At 43.5% G+C, this 12,344-nt stretch overlaps 1 protein-coding gene and 1 long non-coding RNA gene across 2 annotated transcripts in view; both read left to right on the top strand.

Moving 5' to 3' along the window:
- Positions 1–2,229, top strand: part of znf740a (zinc finger protein 740a) — a 51,205-nt gene extending 48,976 nt beyond the window's left edge. The window contains exon 21 of the mRNA XM_080785024.1: positions 36–2,229. Within this exon, the coding sequence (XP_080641150.1) occupies positions 36–227 (192 nt within the window). The 3' untranslated portion in view covers positions 228–2,229. The remainder of the gene's footprint in view (positions 1–35) is intronic.
- Positions 2,230–2,318: 89 nt separating this feature from the next.
- LOC308325017 lies at positions 2,319–7,663 on the top strand. The gene is made up of 2 exons (XR_013964990.1): positions 2,319–3,461; positions 3,752–7,663. It is a non-coding gene; the product is annotated as an uncharacterized lncRNA (long non-coding RNA).
- The last annotated feature ends 4,681 nt before the right edge of the window (positions 7,664–12,344 follow it).

Below are 12,344 nucleotides of genomic sequence, written 5' to 3'. Positions count from 1 at the left end.
TAAAAACTTGTCATTATTTTTTCTCCCCCGGGCAGAACTTTTCGCGGACGGACCGCCTGCTTCGGCACCGCCGCCTGTGCCAGGGCCGCGGCGTGGCCAAGGTGGAGAACCAGCCGTGCTGCGAGCCGGGTCAGCGCCAGCCCTCCTACGCCCAGCAGGAGCCCCCGCCCCCAGCCCCGCCCACCTGGAGCCCGCTGCACCCGCCGCCCGGGCGCCTGGCCGTCTGACATTCCGCCTCCTCTTCTCTCTCGCGCCACCATCACCACCACCTCCTCCACCATCACCACCATCACAGAGAGCAGAGGGCCAGGCTGCCACTGCCCGCCGCGCCCACGCCCGCCGCCCCGCCGGGCCTCTTCTACTCAGCGCTGTGCCCCCCCGTGGTGGCGTCACCAAGCACAGACTGAACCCCCCTCCGGAGGAACACACAGCTGCTGCTGCTGCTGCTGCTGCTGCGCTCTTGGGGATTATTATGGGGAAAAAGAAAAAAAAAGAGGGACATTCTTTTTTTGTTTGTTGTTTTCTTTTCGTTTTTTTTTTTTTTTTTTTTACTGTATTTCCCTTTTTTTCTTGTTTCTTTTGTTCTTTTTTTTAAACGGCTTTTCTGCGATAAAACGGACGGTCTGTTTTTGTACTTAATCTATTTGTTTTATTTCCATTTTTTTTCTCCTTTCTGTTTATTTGCAACAAAAAAAAAGAAAAAAAGAAGAAGAATAATAATAATGATGAGTAATTATTGTTGAGATATTTGTGGTTCTGGCGGTTCTTCAGGGGGAAAAGGCCCGGGGAGTTGAATCCTTTATCCTCAATCCTTTTTGCAGCAAGACGGGATTTATCTGTGATTCTTTATCATTTTCTTTTTAACTTCTACTTATTGGTGGCAAAAGAGAAGCGTATCTGAACCTCCTGCCGAAGTGTTTCCTTCTGGGTCATTTTGGATAAACGTCACGTGAGTTCCAGCTGCACGCTGGACCAGCAGAACTCGGGTCCAGCTGGACCAGTAGAACTCGGGTCAACCAGTAGAACTCGGGTCCAGCTGCAGGCTGAACCAGTAGAACCGAGTTCAGGCTGAGCCAGTAGAACCGCCGTACCCTTGCAAACATTCGTGGCGACTAAGGTGCCGATTCATACTCCTATTTTAGAGCCGAATAGAAGGGTCTTCGGCGCTGTAGAGCCTACAATGTGACGTCATTTGAGGTTCGGGGGGGGGTCCTAAAGTCGTCTCTTCGGTGCTACTGAAACTTTCGCCGAGCTGAAATCATTTCGGCTCTACAGCGGTACAATAGTATTGAGTATGAATCGGCCTGCTGTACAAAATCTAGCTTAGATTTGGGGGTTCTTGAGAAGTGAGCGTTACCCCAAAAAGAGCAGGGAAGCAATGCTCTGCTCCTGAAAACAGGATTTGGAGGGAGGGGGGGGGGGTGGTTTTATCTTAGAGGCAAAGAGACTACACTTTTAATGATTTCTTTGTGTAAATAGTATGAAATGTAACTCATTCTTTAACTATAGGACTTATGTGGCGATCACATATTTTTGATATTACAAAATGGGCCAAAAGTTAATTCACGCCAGCAGGAAGTTCACATACTCCCCCTCGCCGGCGAACTGTAAAATGGGCACGAGAGAGGGGGGGGGGGGGGGACGACGACAAAATAACGTTTAATCGTTTTGTCAAAAGAAGAGACTCATGTCGTCGATGTAACAGGAAAAAAAAAAGAGTTCCCAAGTCCATAGGAAAGAGTTGCCAGCACTCACTCACGTTGTATCCAATAGGAAATCTAGTACACTCACGTTGTGTCCAATAGGAATCTAGTACACTCTCGTTGTATCCAATAGGAATCTCAGTTCAGATTCACGCCGAGAGGACGTTCCTCTGGGCCCGAAAAGGTCAACTGAAACAACTGAAAACGAACGGAATCCTTACAGGATGCAACGTGAGCTGGGCTTGGTTCCCATGGACTGTTGTCCACCAGAACCCGGGTTCATTAACGGCATTACTTTAAACTACGCGACTGACTGACTGACTGACTGACTGACTGACTGACTGAGTGCTTTCTTCTCCTTCCTTCAAGTTAACATGACGAGGAGCGGTATCGTGACTTAAAGCCTCGCTATATGAACGGTATCCAACCGTGCCACGCGCCCTACGACCGTTGGTTTAGACCGCGTGACCGAAAGCATAACCGAGGCTCCCTTATATATATTTATATATAACGGAGCCTCGGTTATGCTTTGCCCGTTATATATTATATATATATATTATATATATATATATATATATATTATATATATATATATATATATATATATATATATATAATGTCGTTCTGCCGCAACTCTAAGGTCACGGAGATCTGGCCTTCGGGGGCTGAGTCTCAACCACATACTGTCTGTGTCTCGTACGGCGACTCAGGAAATGGTACAGGACGACGGCCTTATATGGCGAGCCCCGCGCCCCGCCCCCCCGCCACGCCCCCGACCACACCCTCTCACCAAGAGCTCACTTAGGCTGACGTACTTGAAGCCGTGTGTGTACAGAGAACTCCTGCAGTACGATAGCAAGACGTTGTGTGTGTGTCCCGTCCCCGTCTGTAGACCGTTGGTTTAACAAGAAGAAAAACAGTATGTACAGCTTCTCACACTGTGAGAGTAGTGGATTTACACAATATTGTGGCCTTAGTGTTTATTTTATTTTATTTTCTTCTCTTCATTTGCCTTTTTTCTTTTTTTTTTTTCTCTCCCTTCAACTAATTGTTTTATTATTATTATTATTGTTGTTGTGGATCAGATTATATTTACTAGGATGAGACACAGCCTTCTCTCTCGCGGGGCTATGTTGTGTTTTTGTTTTGTTTTCCGATAAGCCGTCGCCGCTAATATAAAAAGTCGACGGCTTCACAAGTGGCGCTAAAACCAGACGAAAAGAAAATGGCCTCCTTGTCGATGGAGGTTGTTTGTTTTTGTTTGTTTGTTTGTTTGTTTTTTTCAAAACAATGAATATTTGAGTTGTTTTACCGACGACGATGTAACGCGTTCTGTAATCATTTCACGAGCCGCCGTCGTACGCCACGTCAACAGTGCTAACTTATTTGCAGTGCCTCATGGCGGCTGGATGCAGTGCCTCATGGCGGCTGGATGCAGTGCCTCATGGCGGCTGGATGCAGTGCCTCATGGCGGCTGGATGCAGTGCCTCATGGCGGCTGGATGCAGTGCCTCATGGCGGCTGGATGCAGTGCGTCATGGCGACTGGATGCAGTGCGTCATGGCGGCTGGATGCGGTGCGTCATGGCGGCTGGATGCAAGGTTAAATAAATAAAAAAAGGTTAGGCAGCGAAGACCGTACGGTGGACAGGTCTCTTATGTTGCTCCGTGGAAGGAAAGAAACATGCGCAGTGGAGACCAGGAAGTTGTACATGCACAGATTTGTGCATGTACTTCCAGGAAGCAACATGGAGTCCACCGTACGGTCTTCTGTCTTTCAGCAACATGGAGTCCACCGTACGGTCTTCTGTCCTTCAGCAACATGGAGTCCACCGTACGGTCTTCTGTCCTTCACCAACATGGAGTCCACCGTATGGTCTTCTGTCCTTCAGCAACATGGAGTCCACCGTACGGTCTTCTGTCCTTCAGCAACATGGAGTCCACCGTACGGTCTTCTGTCCTTCAGCAACATGGAGTCCACCGTACGGTCTTCTGTCCTTCAGCAACATGGAGTCCACCTTACGGTCTTCTGTCCTTCAGCAACATGGAGTCCACCGTACGGTCTTCTGTCCTTCCAGGGAGCAACATGGAGTCCACCGTACGGTCTTCGCTTCCTAATCTGATTTAATTAACCGTGGGCGGCTGGCTGCAGTGAACTCTGCTACTCACTAACAATTGCCTTTTCTTATTATCCGAAATATTACGTGGTCTGGTGTGCTTAATGGATGTCTGTTATGGTGTCGGGCTTGGCCTTAAAACTAAGTGCGGATACAGGAATAATCATTGTAGTGCTAAATGATAATTGTTAGCGGGCGATTTGTTTCTGTTCCTACGATGAGCTTTGCTCATGCTGTTGTTAATTAAAAGGTCTTTCATTGGTCAGAGGTAGGTTTTTTTATTTTATATATACTTATAGCTGTTTATAACGGAAGGATTTCTCACACTTGACCCTCCTGCAGAACCCGTTTAATATTGTATATGTTGGACAATTCCAGAAGCCAAAATGCAAATGAGATGGATGGGATGGGAGAAAGAAAACGTCACAAGTTGGAATTTTCTGTAGGACGACTTTTTTTTTTTTTTTTTAATATATATAATTATTTTAAAGGCCTCTTTGACATTTTGGAATACCTCGATGCGCCGAAAGACTCTACTTGACTGTCTTTCAGTCTCTGTCAGTGTTCCTGTCTCGTCAACAAGAAAAGGCGCGGCCCTCTTGTCTTGTCTTGTCATGGACCGAATGGAGAGACTTTGTTGCGTCCCCTAGTCTGTGATGGCAGAGGAACGTTCCCAAGCCCTAGCCCCCTTTTCGGGACCCTCCGTTACCCTTTTCTGCATTTTGGACTTTCGGTCCAAAATGCAGAAAAGGGTCCCGAAAGGGTGCCAGTTCTAACCCATAGATTAACATAAGCGGATTGCTTCGATGGGTTTATGGGCAATCGAGGGTTTTATCATTTACGGAGATGAAATGAAACTAACATGAATGTGTAGAGAGACATGTATGAAGTGTTTGTTTATTTCATTCTATTGGAAGTGTCCCATTGTTGGGCCTTGATGTGGCATCATGTAGTAGGTCTTAGGGTTCTCTGGTTCCTTCATGAGGCATCATGTAGTAGGTCTTAGGGTTCTCTGGTTCCTTCATGAGGCATCATGGAGTAGGTCTTAGGGTTCTCTGGTTCCTTCATGAGGCATCACGGAGTAGGTCTTAGGGTTCTCTGGTTCCTTCATGTGGCATCACGGAGTAGGTCTTAGGGTTCTCTGGTTCCTTCATGAGGCATCATGGAGTAGGTCTTAGGGTTCTCTGGTTCCTTCATGTGGCATCACGGAGTAGGTCTTAGGGTTCTCTGGTTCCTTCATGAGGCATCATGGAGTAGGTCTTAGGGTTCTCTGGTTCCTTCATGAGGCATCACGGAGTAGGTCTTAGGGTTCTCTGGTTCCTTCATGTGGCATCACGGAGTAGGTCTTAGGGTTCTCTGGTTCCTTCATGAGGCATCATGGAGTAGGTCTTAGGGTTCTCTGGTTCCTTCATGAGGCATCACGGAGTAGGTCTTAGGGTTCTCTGGTTCCTTGATGAGGCATCATGGAGTAGGTCTTAGGGTTCTCTGGTTCCTTGATGAGGCATCATGGAGTAGGTCTTAGGGTTCTCTGGTTCCTTGATGAGGCATCACGGAGTAGGTCTTAGGGTTCTCTGGTTCCTTCATGAGGCATCACGGAGTAGGTCTTAGGGTTCTCTGGTTCCTTCATGTGGCATCATGGAGTAGGTCTTAGGGTTCTCTGGTTCCTTCATGTGGCATCATGTAGTAGGTCTTAGGGTTCTCTGGTTCCTTCATGTGGCATCATGGAGTAGGTCTTAGGGTTCTCTGGTTCCTTCATGTGGCATCATGGAGTAGGTCTTAGGGTTCTCTGGTTCCTTCATGTGGCATCATGGAGTAGGTCTTAGGGTTCTCTGGTTCCTTCATGTGGCATCATGGAGTAGGTCTTAGGGTTCTCTGGTTCCTTCATGAGGCATCACGGAGTAGGTCTTAGGGTTCTCTGGTTCCCTAGCTTTTGGTATAGCTTTGTTCAAATGACGTGAGCGGTCAGTGCGTCGTGCCGTAACAATGTTTTTTTTTTTTAAAGAAAAGTCCTCGCTTTCAGATTTCGGGTCGTGTTCCCAATAATGTCCGCCGCTCGGCCCCAGGCCCTCGACGCCCCAGGCCCGTTCGGCCCCAGGCCCTCGACGCGTCCTCCCTGTTTTGTGCAAGTCGTTCAAGGTGACGCTAAAGGGCTGATCTACGAGCTCAAGACACGCCGCAAGCTCGTAGTTTGGCTATTTTTGAACGAGGTGTATGGATATATATATATATATATATATATATATATATATATATATATATAATTTGACATTTCAGACGAGTTCAAGTGTGCTTATAAATCTACTGTTACTGTTCAGATTCAAGTGACTTGGTGTAAACATTGTGAAAACCGTGTGTAGTCGAAGGGCCAGGTTTGAGAGATTGCGTTGTACCATAATATGCTAATGCTAATGCCGCTAACATGATCACACACACACACACACACACACACCACAGTGGCTAAAGGGCAATATATATATATATATAGTTGACTTCACCTGTTAAAATCCCTAACAGTTTATTTTATTTTGTTTTTTTGTTTTGTTTTTTAAGTATCGTTATCAATCTCATTGTTAAAAATGCAATAGAATCCTTGAGTCTCGGATCATCGGTTAAAAATAACGACGAGATGGAACTTTTCGGACGAAAGCGAAAAAGGGAAATCCGTTTCCACCGGAGGAGTCGATTCTCTCGTCACGTTTTCTTGTTTTTTGTTTTTTTTTGACGATCGTTTCAAGGACCTTTTTTTATTATTCTGAAATTGTAAACACTGGAGTGAAAGGAAGAAAAAAACCTGACAAAAGACAAAAAAAAGAGAGATGGATATTTTTTTTTCCTTCAGACTGTACTAGGTTTTAGGTTTTAGACGGAGCCGGTTCTCGCCTCCACAGAATCTGGTTCAGTGCAGTTGATTCTCATCTCCACAGAATCTGGTTCAGTGCAGTTGATTCACCTACACAGAATCTGGTTCAGTGCAGTTGATTCACCTACACAGAATCTGGTTCAGTGCAGTTGATTCACCTACACAGAATCTGGTTCAGTGCAGTTGATTCACCTACACAGAATCTGGATTCTCATCCACAGAATCTGGATTCTCATCCACAGAATCGAATCTGGATTCTCATCCACAGAATCTGGATTCTCATCCACAGAATCTGGATTCTCATCCACAGAATCTGGATCAGTGCAGTTGATTCTCATCTCCACAGAATCTGGATTCACCTCCACAGAATCTAGATTCTCATCCACAGAATCTGGATTCTCATCCACAGAATCTGGATTCTCATCCACAGAATCTGGATTCACCTCCACAGAATCTAGATTCTCATCCACAGAATCTGGATTCTCATCCACAGAATCTGGATTCTCATCCACATAATCTGGATCAGTTGAAGAAGCCCAACCATTTCCATTAGACCGTATTAGTGCTACCAAAAAGAAAGAAGAAGAAAAAAAAGATGTTTTTCTTTTATTTTTTATTATAAAGTCCCTGGTATTTGTAGTGCATTATATTGAATAATGGTATTAGGTAAAACAACAGCATAACAAGTTAGCTATCACAATAATTAGTTGTTTTTTTATTTTATTCTTAGTCGTGCATGCCGAGTTATGGTCCTCAGTTAAGACAGGATCTTGATATTGATTTTTTTTTTTGTGTAGGCGAAAAATGAGTGCATACGAAATAACTTCCTAAAAAAATGTTACATTGATTATTGTAAAAATGGGCTAACTAATATGTACCCCTGTGATCCAATTAGTTACAACTGTATTGAATTGAGAGGAGAGGCTTCTTACTATTATGCTGAAATAAAATAATTTGTAAAAGATATAAATATATATATTCTTTTCTTATGGTTATTGATTTGACTGTTCAAAATGTGACCTATTTTTATTGTTTCCTTTATTTACCCCGCAGGGTAGTAGCTGAGCAGTGAGCACAAGTGCTCATTTTCAGCAACGCCCTGCACATTAAAACCTGGGAGCTGACCGGCACAACCACAGTCTGATACTGTTGTACTGACCGGTACAACCACAGTCTGATACTGTTGTACTGACCGGTACAACCACAGTCTGATACTGTTGTACTGACCGGTACGACCACAGTCTGATACTGTTGTACTGACCGGTACGACCACAGTCTGATACTGTTGTACTGACCGGTACAACCACAGTCTGATACTGTTGTACTGACCGGTACGACCACAGTCTGATACTGTTGTACTGACCAGTACAACCACAGTCTGATACTGTTGTACTGACCGGTACGACCACAGTCTGATACTGTTGTACTGACCGGTACAACCACAGTCTGATACTGTTGTACTGACCGGCACAACCACAGTCTGATACTGTTGTACTGACCGGTACAACCACAGTCTGATACTGTTGTACTGACCAGTACAACCACAGTCTGATACTGTTGTACTGACCAGCACAACCTCAGTCTGATACTGTTGTACTGACCGGCACAACCACAGTCTGATACTGTTGTACTGACCGGTACAACCACAGTCTGATACTGTTGTACTGACCAGCACAACCACAGTCTGATACTGTTGTACTGACCAGTACAACCACAGTCTGATACTGTTGTACTGACCAGTACAACCTCAGTCTGATACTGTTGTACTGACCGGTACAACCACAGTCTGATACTGTTGTACTGACCGGTACAACCACAGTCTGATACTGTTGTACTGACCGGTACGACCACAGTCTGATACTGTTGTACTGACCGGTACGACCACAGTCTGATACTGTTGTACTGACCGGCACGACCACAGTCTGATACTGTTGTACTGACCGGCACAACCACAGTCGGATACTGTTGTACTGACCAGTACAACCACAGTCTGATACTGTTGTACTGACCGGTACAACCACAGTCTGATACTGTTGTACTGACCAGTACAACCACAGTCTGATACTGTTGTACTGACCAGTACAACCACAGTCTGATACTGTTGTACTGACCGGTACGACCACAGTCTGATACTGTTGTACTGACCGGTACGACCACAGTCTGATACTGTTGTACTGACCGGCACGACCACAGTCTGATACTGTTGTACTGACCGGCACAACCACAGTCGGATACTGTTGTACTGACCAGTACAACCACAGTCTGATACTGTTGTACTGACCGGTACAACCACAGTCTGATACTGTTGTACTGACCGGTACAACCACAGTCTGATACTGTTGTACTGACCAGTACAACCACAGTCTGATACTGTTGTACTGACCAGTACAACCACAGTCTGAATCTGATACTGTTGTTAATTCATCTTTCTGCCACACCATGAAAGCTGTGGTAGACTTTCAGAGTGGCCTAAAAATAAACATTATTAAATAACAGATGACGAAATGTCTACCAATAATATGAGCAGATCTATACATTTATCAGATCTATAAATGCTAGTCCAGAGAACAGAAGCGCTGAAGTGTTTCACTCTTACGGATGATTATCCATGCAGGAATGGATGCAGGCCACTAGGGGGCACTGTCACACAGGAGAACTAAAACGGCGTATAGAGCAGATCTGAGCCAATACAAAGAATGATATGTCTATGTATGAAGATGGGAGAACTTCATTTGAGGCGAAATGGTCTCCTAAATATAGTAGGCGTGTTTTGTCCACACAGCCTTATATCCAAAACATTTGAACTGATGCTGGGGAAAAAAAACATGCAGGGAAGCATTTTAGCATTTCAATTCATTGTGGGCCTGGAATGTAGCCTACAGAATGCAAATGTCATGTAGGCCTACATATACCAACCTCCTGCATTATCAAGGCTACTGGAGACAGTCCTATAATAAGTCTTAACTTCTAAGGTTTTAACTTGGGACACACTGACATATTTATTTGTCTCAAAGATAAAAAAAGATGTCCCCTCATGGCTTAGGTTACGTTACAGGGTTAGGCTTAGGTTAGTAGGTTACAGGGTTAGGGTTAGGTTAGTAGGTTACAGGGTTAGGGTTAGGTTAGTAGGTTACAGGGTTAGGGTTAGGTTAGTAGGTTACAGGGTTAGGGTTAGGTTAGTAGGTTACAGGGTTAGGGTTACGTTAGTAGGTTACAGGGTTAGGGTTAGGGCTCCAATTCGAAACTGGCCCCTGTAAAATCTGAATCCTTTTCCCCTCACTGTATATGTATCGTTTCCCTTTTTGCTTCCTTTATGATGAATTCCTGTTCTGTTCTTTGACTATAATAGAAGTGTCTATTTGTATGTCTCTAAATGTTTTGATGAAATGAACAATGTGGACCCTGTTGTAAACAAGTGTAATGCTTAATTGGGTCGTCCACTCACAGTTAACAGTCTTTGTATTGAGTTTGTGCTTAAAATGTACTGTAATTCTGCAAACTGTTAATACATTTTTCAATCAATCAGAACAGTTAGAACGTTAGTTAGTTGCAATATTACACGAGAGGGTGTGGGTTAACGTGATTATTGCCACGACAGTGATGCGGTCAGGAACGAGACAAAGTCGAGTTCCGCAAGCATCACTGTGTGTGTGTGTGTGTGTGTGTGTGTGTGTGTGTGTGGTGCGTGCAGTGTACGTGACAAAACGAAGCAATAACTTCAGGAACAAAGTTCACACAATTGCTGACACACACACCCACACACACACACACACACCCACAGGTGTGGTCACGGTGCATTATTATCAGAGTGACAGATTGTTCGGGCTCCATTTTGACCACGCTGGAAGACAATGAACTTCAATTTCTCTGGTGAGAGTTTAATACTTTGTCCTTTGTTGTGAAATTAAATCATTTATGACGTTAGGGTCGTTGGTTTTGTGAAATGAGATAATTTATAACGTTAGGGTCGTTGGTTGTGAAATTAAATCATTTATAACGTTAGGGTCTTTGGTTGTGAAAAGAGATCATTTATGACGTTAGGGTCGTTGGTTGTGAAATATTAGATCATTTATGACGTTAGGGTCGTTGGTTGTGAAATGAGATCATTTATAACGTTAGGGTCGTTGGTTGTGAAATTAAATCATTTATAACGTTAGGGTCTTTGGTTGTGAAAAGAGATCATTTATGACGTTAGGGTCGTTGGTTGTGAAATTAAATCATTTATAACGTTAGGGTCTTTGGTTGTGAAAAGAGATCATTTATGACGTTAGGGTCGTTGGTTGTGAAATGAGATCATTTATGACGTTAGGGTCGTTGGTTGTGAAATATTAGATCATTTATGACGTTAGGGTCGTTGGTTGTGAAATATTAGATCATTTATGACGTTAGGGTCGTTGGTTGTGAAATATTAGATCATTTATGACGTTAGGGTCGTTGGTTGTGAAAAGAGATCATTTATGACGTTAGGGTCGTTGGTTGTGAAATTAAATAATTTATAACGTTAGGGTCTTTGGTTGTGAAAAGAGATCATTTATGACGTTAGGGTCGTTGGTTGTGAAATTAAATCATTTATAACGTTAGGGTCTTTGGTTGTGAAAAGAGATCATTTATGACGTTAGGGTCGTTGGTTGTGAAATATTAGATCATTTATGACGTTAGGGTCTTTGGTTGTGAAAAGAGATCATTTATGACGTTAGGGTCGTTGGTTGTGAAATATTAGATCATTTATGACGTTAGGGTCGTTGGTTGTGAAATGAGATCATTTATAACGTTAGGGTCGTTGGTTGTGAAATGAGATCATTTATAACGTTAGGGTCGTTGGTTGTGAAATGAGATCATTTATGACGTTAGGGTCGTTGGTTGTGAAATGAGATCATTTATAACGTTAGGGTCGTTGGTTGTGAAATTAAATAATTTATAACGTTAGGGTCGTTGGTTGTGAAATTAAATAATTTATAACGTTAGGGTCGTTGGTTGTGAAATTAAATAATTTATAACGTTAGTGTCGTTGGTTGTGAAATGAGATCATTTATAACGTTAGTGTCGTTGGTTGTGAAATGAGATAATTTATGACGTTTTAATAGTGACAGCAGACGATCTACAAGCTGACGGCATCTGAGCTTGTAGATCTGCTGTTTTCAATGTGTCTGTGTCGTGTATACCATAATGGTGTCCAACAGCGTTAACCCATTCACGACTGAGGCCTTCTAAATCCTCAACTACGTTTTCTGAGAAACTTCATGGAAAACAAAATAATAATAGTATGTTGTTATACTGTATAGTATAGTGTAATGAACCCTTGAATTAATTGAGAATGTGATACTTCCTGTATCGGTATACCTGTAAGGGTCCATTTGGTTCCACGTGTTAGTCATTCAGAGTAAATGTACTTTGTACCAAATAGCATTACAGTCGGTAGAGAAGTGCTGATTGATGGGGTCAGTAAGGGGTTAAAGTTCATTCTCAGATTACAGTCGGTGAGAGAACAGACTCCATTTTGAAACCAGACTAAATGTTAATGATTGACAGATCAGGTTAAAATGTCCACATGATTATATTAGTCCCTCTGTGTGTGTGTGTGTGTGTGTGTGTGTGTGTGTGTGTGTGTGTGTGTGTGTGTGTGTGTGTGACCCTGACAGGTGTCAAGAGACTAAAGCTGAGTGATT

This window comes from Protomyctophum bolini, assembly GCF_963924005.1.
Source record: "Protomyctophum bolini genome assembly, chromosome: 2".
In the NCBI taxonomy this organism is placed as follows: Eukaryota; Metazoa; Chordata; class Actinopteri; order Myctophiformes; family Myctophidae; genus Protomyctophum; species Protomyctophum bolini.
The sequence above is the reverse complement of the archived record's forward strand: the minus strand, read 5'-3'. Positions and strand labels throughout refer to the sequence as shown.